General features: G+C 37.7%; 1 protein-coding gene across 1 annotated transcript; it reads right to left on the reverse strand.

The window, feature by feature from the left end:
* Positions 1-1,018: 1,018 nt before the first annotated feature.
* LOC100246548 (uncharacterized) lies at positions 1,019-18,448 on the reverse strand. The gene is made up of 17 exons (XM_002275957.5): positions 18,170-18,448; positions 17,982-18,084; positions 17,708-17,896; positions 17,370-17,607; positions 15,292-15,619; positions 14,950-15,193; positions 14,164-14,867; positions 13,942-14,078; positions 12,145-12,409; positions 4,710-4,925; positions 4,497-4,599; positions 4,219-4,410; positions 3,882-4,119; positions 2,553-2,880; positions 2,211-2,454; positions 1,425-2,128; positions 1,019-1,340 (listed from the first exon to the last, which is right to left on the reverse strand). Exons 1-17 carry the CDS (start codon positions 18,366-18,368, stop codon positions 1,201-1,203), a joined length of 4,572 nt encoding a protein of 1,523 aa, XP_002275993.2. The 5' UTR covers positions 18,369-18,448; the 3' UTR covers positions 1,019-1,200.
* Between the last annotated feature and the right edge of the window lie 301 nt (positions 18,449-18,749).

Here is an 18,749-nt window from a genome sequence, read left to right on the forward strand (position 1 = left end):
TAGATGGATATATATCTTGCTTAAAAGGGATGTTCAGAAGTGTTGTCCGAGTACTCATTTCCAAAGCTTTAGTCAAAGAGTTGGTTTGATCATGTAAAAACTTTGTTTAGAAAAAAAGCAACATACCTTTCCTAGATTATTTATCCTTACTTATGTGTTTCTTAATAACACATTAATTGCACTTAATTATGCGTTATTATGAAATTGATTGTTGATGCATAACGACCATTATACTTTGATAAACTGTTAATATTGGAATTTATAACGACTGCATCAATCATGGCTAGTGTCTGGTGCACAATCAACGCTTGAAGGTAATTAAATGCTTGGAGATTAGTAAGATGCCACTCCTATTGTCACGGTTTAAGATCGTACGTCTTCCTTTTAGATATAGACAAACTATCCATTAAGTCTTAGGTCTTCTTATCAAACGGCCGCAAATGTGGACAATTGAGGGGACAACCTTGCAATGAGGGGCACACAACACACATACAAACAATCTTTATAAAAAATAATATAAATAGGTAAAATACAAGCGCCATTGGTTATTGCAAAAAGATATTGGTATAAGATGAGTTTTTTTCAAGAAAAAAAAGGTTTAATGCCTAGATGTCACAAACGAAGTAGATTGGAAGTTATTTTATGGCACAACCTATATTTTTAGGTTTGTTTTAAAAAAAAAAGAATATTATCGTGGTCCCCAACTCAGAATTGAACCCTTAACAGTGACACGTGAACGGTTTACATGATTCCATTGCATCGCTCATCCAAGTTATTATCGCGTCAACTCATCGGTCATTTCCTTCAAGAAATCCGAAGCCCAAATATGGCCCAATCTGAAGCGGATCAGGCTGGTGTCTTCCAGCGTTCGTGGGCCTAAGGCCCAATTTTAGCAGAAAGCAACTTTGGTCGTGGGGGACCTAGCCCGGGTTTCTGGCCTTTTGATTAGGGTTACAAAATATACGCATAAAAACAAATTTTATATGTACAATAAACTTGCTCTGAAACAAAAGAAGGATAATCTCCAAAGCAATTCAAATTTTATTTTCTTCCATTCTTCAAACTATGGTCAGAATTGCAGGAGTAAAGAAAAGAAAGAGAAGGAGAGAGAAAATACAAGAAAGCCATAAGTCTTGTCTACATTATTAATCCACCACACACCTCCATTGTTGTGTGCATGCTGAAGATTTTTAGAGTAAATCACCAGCTGAAGCTTATGGATTCAAAATGGAGATTGTCTGCCAAACCCGAAGAACATATGGTTGCAACCTCATGCCTCATCTTCTTAGGCCCGCTTGCAAGAACTCCAACGCTTTTTCCTTTGCACTCAAACAAAATTCCTGCAAGAAATCACACTGTTAATTGTAAAGTCTACTCCATTATGATTTAGGTATGGGGGGATAGAATTTGAAGTTTTTCCTTACTCTTTAAATCGGGTCTTTCACCATAGTGCACCTTGGTGGATTGGATAAGAGACTGGCGAGGGAGGCTCTCCAGCTCTTTGTCAGAATTATAGAATGATGCTGGTGACCCATAGGCTGAAGACGCTTCCATATTTTGAACTTGTCTTGCTTCCATGGTATTTTGTTTCTTGTTCCAGAGGACAGCTCCACTTGCTGCTAAGGCTATGCTGACGCACATCAGTAAGATGTTGAAAGCAGCTTGAGCCGAGGTTGGGTAGTCTAGGCCGGTGTTGTGATCAATAGGGTAGATGTAGTATCGAGTAAGAAGTCCCATTAAGACAAGGAAGATGACGAAAGACGATGATATTATGGCGCCAAGGCATAGCCAGCTGTTTGGGCCTAGAATTGCTGACGCTGGTGCGTCTGTCGCCTTCGGCTTGAACCATAGAGCTTGAAGGGGCTTAACATTCTCTGTAGCAGGTTCTTTCTCTCTTGTCACATAGGCCTCGACTTGTAGCTGCAAGCTGGATAGGACTAAAGGGGCACCCGAAAGCGGAAGGATAAGATCTAACATTGTGAGGTCTGAAGAGCTCTTGAATGAGGAAATAAGGAGAATTTTCGGGGTTTTGATTTTCAGAACAGAACTACTGAAGATTAGCTCTCGAATAACAGAGATGAAGGGAGTAATCCCACTGCCTCCACTCACCATCACAAGCGTATCATGCCTGCAACCAGTGTAATAAATATTTGTTAGCTAAAAACTATACATATAATAAACCCTATCCATAGTTCTTATGCTATACAAACCCTATAAAATTAGTTGAAACAGGTCCATAAGGTCCTTCAATGGATGCTTCAAGATGATCAACTGATGAAGACGATGAAAGCATCTGGTATAGCTTCTTTGACCAGCTTCCATCACCTTTAATCGTCACACTGAGCTTATCTTGCTCTAAATTACTATTAGAAGTGACTGTAAAAGGGTGCCACTGCAGCTTGGAAACGCTAGGCAAATTTACGAACAATATGCTCATTGGCGAATATTGCAGACCTGATTAAGAAAATAATTCTTTGAGTATCATTCAAATGATCATGATTAATCTATAGTAGTAGAAGAAGCCGAAAAATAATCTATAGTTGCCGCTTCACCTGGGGTCTTTGAGAAATTGAGCTCAACAGTTTCACATGGCAAAACGCGGGCAGAAATTAAGCGAACTTTTCTTTGAGATTGTAGAAATCTCAAGTAGCGATCGACCAGGAAAAGGTAGAAACTAGGGAGAGAAATGAAGGCGTAGGTGATACCAACATGGAGGATGAAGAACAACATGAAGATTATATAAAGGTAATGTGTGTAAAAGAAGAGCTCAAACTTCTTTCTCCTTATTCTAGGGAAGGTAGTCACCCACATGACTAATCCACCTACCAGAGATATCTCTCCGGCCAGGATTGATACACCGGTTCTATCCCATTCTCGGATCTGCATTCAATTAAGAGAAGAAAAGATAAATCAATCCCACGAATTTTTTGCAATATTATGAGTTATTTCTATATACGTTTCTCTACGATAATATTGCCAACAAATTCTATCCAAGGAAACAAATAATGTAGAATCCTATCAAGCTCTTTACATTCCTTCATTTTAATTATTAAAATTTGATGACTTTTGCTTTAACACAGAAGAAATAAAAAAAGGCTGGACCCTAAAGTCAACTTCTTTGGGTGGACCACTGAACCACAAAAACTACTATCAGTTTGTCTTTTTGACCCATGGGGACAAGAGGATCATCTTCAACCCCTTGTGGATACCTATATGGAAGGATGATCACTTCCAAGAGTGAAGGGTATCTAAGTGATGGGCTCACCATGCAATTACAAAACAAAAGGTGAAATGGGTCCTACCACGTTGATACTCTCTTCCCAAAAAGTCAATTCATTTACATGGCTTATAAGCTTCCAATTTTCATAACAAGGAAACTGAGTCCCACAGACCATCCAATTTATGCATGGAGGAAATATGAGAGAAGCTAAAAGCCACACGAGCAGTCAGCAGTGACGTGCAGAACAAAAATTTCTCTTCCTTTCTGCGTCCTCTCCCCATGTTTCTTTGCATTTTATGAAGTTTGAACTACCCTAATGAGACAATCACATGAAGTGATTTAACCTTTTTTCCTTTGTAAAAGTAACCGATATGTATGAACACAGCCACTTGGCCTTTCCTCTTTGTAATGGACTCTTCACTTGGGTGTCTTTTCCATGGGAGGGAATGAATTGATATAGACCAAACAAGTCAGAGTAGCATATATGGTGGACATCAAATTCAATGAATAAAGGTTCAAGATGGAAAGTAAAGTTGGAGTCTGCTTTTCAGAAGTGTGGTTTGCTTTTCTGTCTTTTAGAGCTATCCTAGATATTATTGTGGAAACGTACAGTTTTCACTTCTAAGATCTCTGCATAAGGGTAGGTATAAAATTAAGTTACCTGGTTTAGCAGATTGTGTTTGGCAATCCACCTAATGATGTAACAGACACCATGTGAAGTGAAGAGGGCCAAGCAAATGTGCCCTAGCCATATATGATACTTGATGCTACCCTCTGAAGTGAGGCCAAAGAGTGGCAATATCGACGACCCACGAGCCACCGGAAAGAAGAGAAATGCAAGGACTATGTTCCCAGTTAGCCCTAGCCTCAGAGCTGCAGCGCCCAGCTTTGACACCCACCTGCGAAAGACAAACCAATTAATTAACAACCCCATTATCAGACGCATAAGATATGAAGATTTTAAAATTAATGGACAAAGTTTCTTAATGGGTTCTCACAGTTTCTCCCCTTTCTTGGCTGCTGTAGCTTCGATACCTTGAAAACCGTTGTGGAGATACTCCCAAAACGACCAAACGAGAAGTGCAATGAACATCACAAAGAAGAGCAGCTCTGTCATTGAGACGATCCCTAGAGGGCCTTTCACAAGGGCAGGCTTCTTCCATACGGTCAATCGATCTTCTTTAGGGCTGCTGTTGATTCAAATTCATCATATCTTATCATCTCAAAAGGGGAAAAAAAATGATAAATTCAAGAAGAAAAATCAGCGTATAATCACCTTATAGACTTATTATCGTTTAGTTTCTTTCCCAAATGGAGATATACACAGCCCAGGACAGCCGCAAATAGTACTGGAAATGTATAAATCAGCATGGTGGTACCTGCAAACATAAAATATATAGTATGAAAAGTCAGATATATTCGACGGATTTTGTTCGAGAAAGAAAAAGCTAGAGTAACAGAATTAAACTTATCGGTTTAAGAATCGAACCTTGTTGTCCAAAATACGTGGAATCAGTTTTTGCTCGGAGTTGAAGGAGCCATTTTCCCCTGTAAGTATTAGTGGGCATCATCACCCACAACACAAGACAACCCAGGAAGATCACCAAGAGAAGCGGTCTCATGGCTGCTCGTACGGCTCTGATCGCTCCATCAGAGGAAGATGACTGCTGCTTCACCGTTGGATACATCACCTCTCTCTCTCTCGCTCACTCTATTACTGATCTCTCACTCAAAGCCTCTGTACCGAGAGTGTGAATGCAATGGCCATATTTATAGAAAGAGAATTCGGGAGGAATGAATAAAAATAAAATAATAAAATAATAAAAATAAAAGCATGGATCACGTCGGCTATAGTGCTTCTGGGTGCTGGTTAATTTTTGACATTGGGCTTACGTGGCAGCTATGTATTGGGTTTTGTCAAGTTGACAATGTTTAGCGGTCGAGGATGAAGTCAGTCATGACACGTGGACGGTTTACTTTGCTCCGGTCGCATGAGTCACGCACTTCATGATTGCATCATCAAACGCTCTCATTTCATTCTGAATAGAATTTAATTAAATTCCGCGCATAAAATAAATCTTAAAAATACCTAAATGTGGAAGTTTAGGATCATGCGTACGGAGGATTACTTGTAATCAAGGTTTAAAAAATATTGGCCAAATATCGGAAAAATCGTATATGGGTGAAATTTTGATTAAATTATTAATAATTTTAATTATTTAAATAAATTAATATTAATAGGAAAAATTATCACGACATATTTATAATAAAATTTTAAAAATTATATCTCTGATAAAATATTTTATATAAATCAATTTAATTTATATTTATTTAAAATGTAATAAAACATATTTTAATAACTTTTTTAATTTTTAAAATAAATGAATATAAATATATTAAAAGAATTTAAGTTAATTTTTTTTAATAAAAATTTGATAAATATTATCTTTATTCATATTTATATTAATTATACTTTTAAAATAATTTTAATACGTATATTTTTTTATTTATTTTATCATTTTTATTTTTATTTTTATATTTTTTTATTTATTTTATCATTTTTAATTTTTTTTAAAAAATATTTTCATGAATTTTGAACTATTTTTGTTTTATCGATATTTTTGTCAAAATATTCACTGATATTTTTGTCAAAATATTCATTGATATTTTTGTCAAAATATTCACTGATATTTTTAATATATTCGTAAAATCCAAGTATCAGTATCCATGTTTACTGATATTTTAAACTTTGCTTGTAATTTGATGAGGAAAGTTTATAGCAATATTTTAACTAACAACTAGAGGAGTGAATAGTTTTTTAAATATTTTTTAACTAAAAAATGAAATAGTTTTAATTAGTTAATTATCTCCTTTGGAAGTGTCAAGAGCCATCATCAACTAGATACGGTGAATTTTTTATTTGGAAAACCACACATAATCTCACAGAGAAAGAAGACTTTGTGGATGTAAAAACTCCCTATGGGAGACCTCAGATTTGTTATATGAAAGAACAATATATGAATTTATTTTATGGATGCTATTCCTAAATCTTACACTGTTGATCTTCAAGTTTACAACACAACACCATATGTGTTCTTAGTGGATCAATCATATCTCAGCATATGAGAAAATGCAAATTTCCTTCTTAATCCAACAAATGTAAAAACAAACATTTTTCGAGTGTTTTACAAATAAGAAGATGAATTAGGTTTTTTTTTTTTTTTTTTCAATATTCACATCAAAGAGGAAATCCTTTTTTAGGCAAATTATTTATAATGTAAAAAATCTAGTGGATGAGATTAAAATTCTTCCAAAATAAAGCCTCTAAAAATTAGAAAATCAATGTTCCATAATTCTACAGAATTTTGCCATAAGCGCTTTAGACCCCTAGAGTGCAAGAGATGCTTGCAGAGTTCTTTTAAACATGTTTTAAAATATTTTAGCTCCGCTTAAAAACCTATTGTTCACACCACATCTTAACCAATTTTAATTTATTTTTCTCAAACTTTTCTATGTTGGGCTTTGTGGAGCCTAGTTTTGTTTGATCCGGTTTGACGACCCGACCTGAATAATATTGCATGGCTTTTTTAATGGGAGATTTATTGAGGCATGTTGGGCCCATTTAGCCCATTGTGGAACCACCTTTTGTAATTAGGGTTTTTTAGTATGGTAGGGTTGCTGTGCTATATATATATAGAGAATATTGTAGCCGCCAAGTCGTACTCTGTATTCTTCCCTGATAATAGTGATATCCCTGCAACTCCGTGGATGTAGGCAAATTGCCGAACCACGTAAATACTGTCTTGTGCTTGTGATTGTTTTTCTTTGGCGTGTGTTTTTTCTCTAATTTTTGTTTCTCACGGGTTGGGAATTCGGTTTAATTCCCTACAACTGGTATCAGAGCCTAGGGTTAGGTTTGAGTGGGAGCAATGGCAGAGGAAGCAGGAAAGGCGTCTGGAATAGAAAAGTTTGATGGCACAGACTTTGCGTATTGAAGGATGCAGATTGAAGATTATCTCTATGGGAGGAAATTGTATCTGCCTCTTTTGGGGACAAAACCTGAGAGTATGAAGGTTGAGGAATGGGCGCTTCTTGACAGACAGGTTCTAGGAGTTATTAGGTTAACTCTGTCTAGGTCTGTTGCACACAATGTTGTAAAGGAGAAGACCACAGCAGATCTGATGAAGACTTTGTCCGGTATGTATGAAAAGCCGTCCGCAAACAATAAGGTGCATCTGATGAAGAAATTGTTCAATTTGAAGATGGCAGAGAATCCATCAGTAGCACAACATCTGAATGAATTTAATACAATCACAAATCAATTGTCATCTGTAGAAATTGATTTTGATGATGAGATTCGTGCTCTGATCGTCTTGGCTTCTTTGCCAAACAGTTGGGAGGCAATGAGGATGGCAGTAAGCAATTCTACAGGAAAGGAAAAGCTCAAGTACAATGATATACGAGATTTAATTATGGCTGAGGAGATTCACCGAAGAGATGCAGGTGAAACCTCAGGATCTGGTTCTGCCCTAAACCTTGAGACAAGAGGCAGAGGTAATAATAGAAATTCAAATCAGGGTAGATCAAATTCCAGAAATTCTAATCGGAACAGAAGCAAATCTAGATCAGGCCAACAAGTACAATGCTGGAATTGTGGGAAAACAGGTCACTTTAAAAGGCAATGCAAAAGCCCTAAGAAGAAGAATGAAGATGATTCTGCTAATGTTGTAACAGAAGAGGTACAAGATGCATTACTTCTTGCAGTAGACAGTCCACTTGATGATTGGGTTTTGGATTCAGGAGCTTCGTTTCATACCACTCCACACCGAGAAATCATACAGAATTATGTTGCAGGTGATTTTGGTAAGGTGTATTTGGCTGATGGTTCAGCCTTGGATGTTGTGGGTCTGGGAGACGTCCGGATATCATTGCCCAATGGGTCTGTTTGGTTACTGGAGAAGGTTCGACATATTCCTGACCTGAGGAGGAATCTGATTTCTGTTGGACAACTTGATGATGAAGGACATGCAATACTATTTGTTGGTGGTACTTGGAAGGTTACAAAGGGAGCTAGGGTATTGGCTCGTGGAAAGAAGACTAGCACTCTGTATATGACCTCATGTCCAAGAGACACAATTGCAGTTGCTGATGCAAGTACTGATACAAGCCTATGACAACGCAGACTTGGTCACATGAGTGAGAAAGGGATGAAGATGTTGCTGTCAAAAGGAAAACTACCAGAATTGAAGTCCATTGATTTTGACATGTGTGAAAGTTGCATCTTAGGAAAGCAAAAAAAGGTGAGCTTCTTGAAAACTGGCAGGACACCGAAGACTGAAAAATTGGAACTAGTACACACTGATTTGTGGGGGCCTTCTCCGGTTGCATCCCTAGGAGGTTCAAGGTACTACATCACCTTTATTGATGACTCAAGTAGAAAGGTATGGGTTTATTTTCTGAAAAATAAATCTGATGTATTTGTAACTTTTAAGAAGTGGAAGGCCATGGTTGAGACAGAAACATGTTTGGAAGTAAAATGTTTGAGGTCAGATAATGGAGGAGAGTACATAGATGGAGGATTCAGTGAGTATTGTGCTACACAGGGAATTAGGATGGAGAAGACCATTCCTGGGACACCACAGCAGAATGGTGTGGCTGAGCGCATGAATAGAACTCTCAATGAGCGTGCTAGAAGTATGAGGTTGCATGCTGGACTACCAAAAACTTTTTGAGCTGATGCTGTTAGCACTGCAGCTTACCTGATAAACCGAGGACCATCAGTTCCCATGGAGTTCAGACTTCCTGAGGAGGTTTGGAGCGGTAAAGAGGTGAAGTTTTCATATTTAAAAGTTTTTTGTTGTGTTTCTTATGTTCATATTGATTCTGATGCTCGTAGTAAACTTGATGCAAAGTTAAAAATATGTTTTTTCATTGGCTATGGTGATGAGAAATTTGGCTATAGGTTTTGGGATGAATAAAACAGGAAAATCATCAGAAGTAGAAATGTGATATTTAATGAACAGGTTATGTACAAGGATAGGTCAACTGTAACGTCAGATGTTACAGAGATAGATCAAAAGAAATCTGAGTTTGTCAACTTAGATGAATTGACTGAAAGTACTGTCCAAAAAGGGGGTGAAGAAGATAAGGAGAATGTAAATTCACAGGTAGATTTGAGTACACCTGTAGCTGAAGTTCGCAGATCTTCCAGGAACATTAGACCTCTGCAACGTTATTCACCTGTTTTAAATTATCTCCTGTTGACTGATGGTGTCAGAGTGTTATGATGAAGCCTTGCAAGATGAGAATTCAAGCAAGTGGGAGTTAGCCATGAAGGATGAGATGGATTCCCTATTGGGGAATCAGACATGGGAACTGACTGAATTGCCAGTAGGAAAGAAGGCTTTGCACAACAAGTGGGTATACAGAATAAAGAATGAGCATGATGGTAGCAAACGTTACAAGGCCAGATTAGTTGTTAAAGGGTTCCAGCAGAAGGAGGGCATTGACTACACAGAGATATTTTCTCCAGTTGTGAAGATGTCAACAATTAGACTTGTACTTGGAATGGTGGCTGCAGAAAACTTACATCTTGAGCAGTTAGATGTGAAGACAGCATTCCTTCATGGTGACTTGGAGAAAGACCTTTACATGATTCAACCAGAAGGGTTCATTGTTCAGGGACAAGAGAATCTAGTCTGCAAACTGAGAAAGAGCTTGTATGGCCTTAAACAAGCTCCTAGACAGTGGTACAAGAAGTTTGACAATTTTATGCATAGAATTGGGTTCAAGAGATATGAAGCTGATCACTGTTGCTATTTTAAGTCCTTTGACAATTCTTATATCATATTACTATTGTATGTGGATGATATGCTTATTGCAGGGTCTGACATTGAGAAGATTAATAATCTGAAGAAGCAATTGTCCAAACAGTCTGCAATGAAGGATTTGGGAGCTGCAAAGCAAATCCTTTGTATGAGAATCATTAGAGACAAGGCTAATGGTACATTGAAGCTTTCACAGTCAGAGTATGTGAAGAAAGTTCTCAGCAGGTTCAACATGAATGAAGCTAAACCAGTGAGCACACCCTTGGGTAGTCATTTCAAACTAAGCAAAGAACAGTCACCAAAGACAGAAGAAGAAAGGGACCATATGAGCAAGGTGCCCTATGCCTCAGCTATTGGCAGCTTGATGTATGCTATGGTGTGTACAAGGCCAAACATTGCACATGCAGTGGGAGTTGTGAGCAGATTCATGAGTAGGCCTGGAAAGCAGCATTGGGAGGCAGTCAAGTGGATTTTAAGATATCTGAAGGGTTCATTAGATACATGTTTTTGCTTCACAGGTGCAAGTTTGAAACTGCAGGGTTATGTAGATGCTGATTTTGCTGGTGATATTGATAGTAGAAAGAGTACTACTGGGTTTGTTTTTACTCTAGGTGGTACAGCTATATCATGGACTTCAAATCTACAGAAGATTGTTACTTTGTCTACTACAGAAGCTGAGTATGTTGCAGCAACTGAAGCTGGAAAGGAGATGATTTGGCTACATGGTTTCTTAGATGAATTGGGTAAGAAGCAGGAAATGGGCATTCTACACAGTGACAGTCAGAGTGCAATTTTTCTTGCCAAAAATTCGGCTTTTCATTCAAAGTCGAAACATATACAAATAAAATACCACTTTATCCGTTATCTTGTTGAGGATAAACTGGTAATACTTGAGAAGATTTGTGGATCTAAGAACCCTGCAGACATGTTGACTAAGGGTGTCACTATTGAGAAGTTGAAGCTGTGCGCATCTTCAATTGGTCTTCTAGCTTGAGGACAGGAGGATGAGTTGTAGGGATGAGGGATCGTTTCTTGGAGGATAGCGGTTTGATGTTGGTGATTGGACTAGTCTCCAAGTGGGAGATTTGTTGGGCTTTGTGGAGTCTAGTTTTGTTTGATCTGGTTTGACGACCCAACCCGAATAATATTGCATGGCTTTTTTAATGGGAGATTTATTGAGGCATGTTGGGCCCATTTAGCCCATTGTGGAACCACCTTTTGTAATTAGGGTTTTTTAGTATGGTAGGGTTGTCGTGCTATATATATATAGAGAATATTGTAGCCGCCAAGTCGTACTCTGTATTCTTCCCTGATAATAGTGATATCCCTGCAACTCCGTGGATGTAGGCAAATTGCCGAACCACGTAAATATTGTCTTGTGCGTGTGATTGTTTTTCTTTAGCGTGTGTTTTTCTTTAATTTTTGTTTCTCACGAGTTGGGAATTCGGTTTAATTCCCTACATTCTATACTTATTTATGTTATCACGGTTGATCAAACGATAACTATAGAATCTTTCTATACTTATTTGTGTTATCACGATTGATCAAACGATAACTATAGAATCTTCAATGGAGAGTGAAACACAATCCACAAAAGTCATAACAAAAAATATTTAGAGTGAAGTTGCCAATTTTAAATCACATAGTCTAATGTAGCAACGATGTCCCACTTTGACAATTTTGTGACAAAACAAAAATTATATAAACCCCTAAGAAGTTTACAAATTACTCAATGACACTCATCTAAATAAAACATTCGTTGTCATGCATATGGTGACTAAAACACATCTAAAAGTCCTTAGCCTCTTGGGCTCGTGGAGCGGTAAGTTGGAGCCTCGCACACTTAGGGTCCTCAAGTCCCTTCTAGTTGGAATTCAGGTAGTTGGAACCCAAACCCTTAACCTGCGTGGTGTCCACACGCATCCTGTGAGAAGGGCCCCCACGAGTCTAACAATCATTTACAAAATTAAAATTAGTTTTATTTAATTTTTTTAACTCCTTTGATTTGGTCCAACAACCAATAAGCAGTCATGAGATCCATTTGCTATTGCATCCTTTCACTAGATAATCAGGCCGTTCCATACTTGAGAGATCAACCTGTTGCACCCGTCACCGACCTCCATCTGTTGCTACCACACATAAAGATCGACCTGCTACACCCTTCACTGACTTCCATCTGTTGCAGTCTTTTTTCGAGTTCTGCTACAGCCCTGCACCCTTCATCGAGTCGAGCTTCATCTGTTGCAGTCTTCTTCTCAGCTCTGTTGCATACTTGCATCCTTGTACCCTTGGTAGAGCTGAACTCCATCTGTTGTAGTCTTCTTCTCGGTCCCATTCCAAGTCCTTTGCAATCTTTCTTTTTCTAATGGCTTCAAAATTCATGAGTTGTATTATGTCTCACCAAAGGAATGCACTATTGTATCCTGAAGGTGGGACACTGGTTCTCTTCTGTATTGAGTTTCATCTTTGAGAATGACAGATCTACTTTAAGGACGGTACTATCGCACCTCAGCTAGTTTAATCCAATAAGCATCATATTTCAGTTTGTTTTGTTTTTTATTAGTTTGGTTTTGAGTTAGGTCAAGTTGCTTGAATTACTTTCTTAGAACTCTTGAACTGTTAGGCCTAAGGCCTAATTTTAGGAAAAAGTAACTTTGGTCGTGGGGACTTAGCCCGAATTTGTAGGCTTTTGATTAGGCTTACAAAAAATACATATAAAATCCAATTTTATATGTACTTCCTATAGTAAATGAAATTCTAGTGGGAATCAGAGTAGCTTGAACCTGAAACCCTGAATGTTTGTCATGTTCACGCGCATCCTGCTCTTTTTCAAGATCCATTTGTTGTTGCATCCTTTCATCAGATAATCAGGCCTTTCTATACTCGGGAGATCGATCTACTACTGCCATACATAGAGATCGAACTGATACACCCTTCACTGACCTCCAATTGTTGTAGTCTTTTTCTGAGTTCTGTTGCAGCCCTGCACCCTTGACTGAGCTGCCACTCACAATTGTACCCTTCATTGACCTCTATCTACTGTAGTCTTTTTCCGAGTTCTGCTGCAGCCTTGCACCTTTCATCGAGTCGAGCTCCATCTGTTGCAGTCTTCTTCTCAATTTTGCTACAGCCTTGCACCCTTCACCGAGCTAAGCTCCATCTGCTGTAGTCTTCTTCTCAATTTTGTTGTATCCACTACCCTTCTACAGCCAGCCGTACCTTTGTAGCATCCAAGCCTATTGTAGTAACAATCCCATTCTGAGTCCTCTACAGTCTTTTCTTTTTCTAACGACGTCAAAACTTTGAGTTGTATCGTTTCTCACCAAAGGAGTGAACCTTAAGCCAAAGTTTCTGAGTGTTGTATCTTAGAGGTAGGACACTAGTTGCCTTGAGGTTCATCTTAGAGGAGAGGAGATCTACTTTAAGGATAGTGTCACACTTCAGCCAATTTAAGAAATAGGCGTAAGGCCTCTTAAACCAATAGGCGTAAGGCCCAATTTTAAGAAATAGTAACTTTGGTTGTAGGAACCTATAGCCAGAGTTTGTGGGCTTTTGATTAGGCTTACAAAAAACACATAAAATCAAATTTTATACATACATTGTGTAATAAGCAAAAAATTTGTGTTCAAGCTTCGAAAATTTTCAACATTGAAATCCTCAATATTCACACATTTAGTGATGAGACATATTGGTCAAAAAAAAGAAGAAGGATAATCTCCAAAGCAATTCAAATTTTATTTTCTTCAATTTTGCAATTGCAGGTGGAAAGAAAAGGAAAGGAGAGAAAAGGAGAGAAAAATACAAGAAAACCACAACTACTAGTATTGCTTACACTATTAATCCACTATACACCTCCATCGTTGTGTGCATGCTGAAGATTTTTAGAGTAAATCACCAGCTGAAGCTTATGGATTCAAAATGGAGATTGTCTGCCAAACCCGAAGAACATATGGTTGCAACCTCATGCCTCATCTTCTTAGGCCCGCTTGCAAGAACTCCAACTTTTTTTCCTTTGCAATCAAACAAAATTCCTGCAAGGAATCACACTGTTAATTGTAAGGTCTACTCCATTATGATTTAGGTATGGTGGGGATAGAATTTAATGTTCTTACTTACTCTTTAAATCGGGTCTTTCACCATAGTGCACCTTGGTGGATTGGATAAGAGACTGGCGAGGGAGGCTTTCCAGCTCTTTATCAGAATTATAGAATGATGCTGGCGACCCATAGGCTGAAGACCCTTCCATATTCTGAACTTGCCTTGCTTCCATGGTATTTTGTTTCTTGTTCCAGAGGACAGCTCCACTTGCTGTTATGGCTATGCTGACGCACATCAATAAGATGTTGAAAGCAGCTTGAGCCGAGGTCGGGTAGTCTAGGCCGGTGTTGTGATCAATAGGGTAGATGTAGTATCGAGTAAGAAGTCCCATTAAGACAAGGAAGATGACGAAAGACGATGATATTACCGCGCCAAGCCATAGCCAGCTGTTTGGGCCTAGAATTGCTGATGCTGGTGCGTCTGTCGCCTTCGGCTTGAACCATAGAGCTTGAAGGGGCTTAACATTCTCTGTAGCAGGTTCTTTCTCTCTTGTCACATAGGCCTCGACTTGTAGCCGCAAGCCGGATAGGTCTAAAGGGCCACCCGAAATCGGAAGGATAAGATCTAACATTGTGAGGTCTGAAGAGCTCTTGAATGAGGAAATAAGGAGAATTTTCGGGGTTTTGATTTTCAGAACAGAACTACTGAAGATTAGCTCTCGAATAACAGAGATGAAGGGAGTAATCCCACTGCCTCCACTCACCATCACAAGCGTATCATGCCTGCAACCAGTGTAATAAATATTTGTTAGCTAAAAACTAAACATTTAATAAACCCTATCCATAGTTCTTATGCTAAACAAACCCTAGAAAATTAGTTGAAACAGGTCCATAAGGTCCTTCAATGGATGCTTCAAGATGATCAACTGATGAAGACGATGAAAGCATCTGGTATAGCTTCTTTGACCAGCTTCCATCACCTTTAATCGTCACACTGAGCTTATCTTGCTCTAAATTACTATTAGAAGTGACTGTAAAAGGGTGCCACTGCAGCTTGGAAACGCTAGGTAAATTTACGAACAAGATGCTCATTGGCGAATATTGCAGACCTGATTAAGAAAATAATTCTTTGAGTATCATTCAAATGATCATGATTAATCTATAGTAGTAGAAGAAGCCGAAAAATAATCTATAGTTGCCGCTTCACCTGGGGTCTTTGAGAAATTGAGCTCAACAGTTTCACATGGCAAAACGCGGGCAGAAATTAAGCGAACTTTTCTTTGAGATTGTAGAAATCTCAAGTAGCGATCGACCAGGAAAAGGTAGAAACTAGGGAGAGAAATGAAGGCGTAGGTGATACCAACATGGAGGATGAAGAACAACATGAAGATTATATAAAGGTAATGTGTGTAAAAGAAGAGCTCAAACTTCTTTCTCCTTATTCTAGGGAAGGTAGTCACCCACATGACTAATCCACCTACCAGAGATATCTCTCCGGCAAGAATTGATACACCGGTTCTATCCCATTCTCGGATCTGCATTCAAATAAAAGAAGAAAACATAAATCAATCCCACGAATTTTTTGAAAACTTGTTTTAGAAATCAAAAACTTGTTTAAAAAATAAATGGTTTTTTCATAACATTAATTTCTTATAAACCGTTCTAAAAAATAATTATACAAATAATTGAAAATAAAACATTACATATAAAAGCTAGTTTTAAATAATATTTGAAAACTCAGACAAAGCGAAAATATTTCAACTTTTCAAACAAACTATTATTCATTTCTTTTTCAATGACTTTTTTAAAAAACATTGCTAAAGAGGGTTCTAGATTTCTTTTTCAACTACCTCATTGCAAGTAGTATAGGTCTCTTTGGAACTATTTTAGAGAACAATTTTCTGTTCTTAAGAAATAAAAAATAAAAAAAATTACATTTGACAACTAAAAATTGTTTTATATTTTTTGTTCTTAAAAATAAAAAATAGAATGTTTTTAGAGAACATTGTTTAATTGTTTTTTAAGAGTTATTTAAAGAAATAATTATATAAATATGTAGAATAATTAAAAATAAAAACTAAATAAATAATTTTTAAAACATATTAAATAATTTAGGTTTTCAAACAAACTTTTGTTTTATAAAAATTTAGAGAAGAATTTTTAAAAACCATTTTTCAGAATTATTTTCGAGAGTAGTTACACATATTTTTCATAAAATTTATAACTTTTCTACCATGTTATGACTACCCATATTCATGAATGTATCCCTGATTATTTCGAGTGTTTCTAACACAGAAGAAATTAAAAAGGCTGGACCCTAAAGTCAACTTCTTATGCACCCTCTGTTGGGTGGACCACTGAACCACAAAAACCATCTATCGGTTTGTCGTTTTGACCCCATGGGAAGAATAGGATCATCTTGAACCCCTTGTGGGCCTATATCGATAGATCACTTCCAAAGTAAAGGGTATGTGAGTAATGGGGTCACCATACAATTGTCAAACAAAAAATGAAATGCGTCCTACCACTTTGATACCCTCTTCTCAAAAGGTCAATTCGTTTACATGGGTTATAGCTTATAAGCTTCCAATTTTCATAACAAAAAGAAAAGACTCCCACAAAACATCCAACTTATGCATGGAGAGCATGTGAGAGAAGAAGCTAAAGGCCAAACAAACAGTCAGCAGTGACGTGAAGAAAACAAATATCTCTTCCTTTCTACTTCCTCTCCACGTTTCTTTGGATTTTATGCAGATTGAACTACCCATATGAGACAATTAAAGAACAAAAAAACAAGTGTTTTCAGAAAAATGATTAAAAATAAAATATTATATATAAAATTTATTTTTCAGACATATTTAAAAACATAAGTTAAATATATTTTTGGGTCCCAAATAGATTTTCCGACAAAGCTTCTGACAACAACAATTGATTTAAAAAATTGTTTCAGAACTGTTTTTGAAAACCAAAACGTATATATGAACACAACCACTTGGCCTTTACTCTTTGCAATGGACTCTTCACATGGGTGTCTTGTCCATGTGCGAATGAATTGAGACAGACCAAACAAAACAGTGTAACGTATATGGTGGACACCAAATTCAATGGATGAAACCTCAAGATGTAAAGTAATGCTGCAGTCTTCTTTTCAGAAGGGTGGTTGGCTTTTCTGTCTTTTACCTATGTCAAGGTGACTAAATTTTTATGTTAACATGTTTCTGTTTTGGAAAAACAGTTTTCACTTTCTGAAATTTCTGCATAAGATCAAGTATGGAATTAAGTTACCTGCTTCCAGATACTGTCCTTGGCAATCCACCTAATGATGAAGCAGACACCATGTGTAGTGAAGAGGGTCAAACAAGTGTGCCCTAGCCATATATGATACTTGATACTAGCCTCTGAAGTGAGGCCAATAAGTGGCAATATCGACGACCCACGAGCCACCGGAAAGAACAGAAATGCAAGGGCTATGTTCCCAGTAAGCGCTAGCCTCAGAGCTGCAGCACCCAGCTTGGACACCCACCTGCAAAAAAACACACCAATTAATTAACAACCCCATTGTCAGACTCATAAGATATGAAGATTTTACGATTAATGGATAAAGTTTCTTAAAGGGTTCTCACAGTTTCTCTCCTTTCTTGGCTGCTTTATCTTCGATACCTTGAAACCCAGTGCGGAGATAAGTATAAATCGACCAAACAAGTAGTGCAATGAACATCACTAAGAAGAGCATCTCTATCATTGAAACAATCCCCAGAGGGCCTTTCACGAGGACAGGCCGCTTCAATACGGCCAGCCGATCTTTTGGGCTGCTGTTGATTCAAAATGATCCTATCTTATCATCCCAAAAGGGAAAAAAATATGGTTGATTAAGAAGAAAAATCACTGTGGAATCACCTTTTAGATTTATTATTATTCAGTTTCTTTCCCAAATGGAGATACGCACAGCCCAGGACAGCAGAAAATAGTACTGGAAATGTATAAATCAGGATGGTGGCACCTGCAAACATCAAATATAGAGATTTTATTCGAAAAAATAAAGGTTAGACTAACAGAGTTAAACTTCATCGGTATAAGAATCAAACCTTGTCGTCCAAAATACGTGGAATCAGTTGTTGCCACGACTTGAACGAACCATTTTTTCTTGTAAGTATTAGTGGGCATCATCACGAACAACACAAGAATACCCAGGAAGATCATCAAGGCAAGCAGTCTAATGGCTGCTCTTACGGCTCTGATCGTTCCATCAGAGGAAGATGACTGCTTCTTCACCGTTGGATCCATCACCTTTCTCTCTCTCTCTCACTCTATTACTCTCTCACTCTGTGCGAATGGGATGGCCATATTTATAGAAGGTACAGTAGCATTCAAGAGGAAAGTATAAAAATAATAATAATAATAAAAACAGGGGCATCTATGTATTGGTGTTGGCAGGTTGACAGTGTTTAGCGGTCAACGATGAAGTCAGTCGTGACACGTGGACGGTCTACTTTGCTCCAGTCACATGGGTCAGGCACGTCATCATTCCATCATAGATCGAGTAGAATTTAAATAAATTCCAGCCACAAAATAAATGGAAAAAACTTATCGAATTTTCCATTCGCCGAGGCGCGCCTTAAATTTCTTATCCTCCGGGCACCATTGATCTGAAAAGACGGTATTGCC

Source organism: Vitis vinifera, chromosome 15, assembly GCF_030704535.1.
Source record: "Vitis vinifera cultivar Pinot Noir 40024 chromosome 15, ASM3070453v1".
Classification (NCBI taxonomy): Eukaryota; Viridiplantae; Streptophyta; class Magnoliopsida; order Vitales; family Vitaceae; genus Vitis; species Vitis vinifera.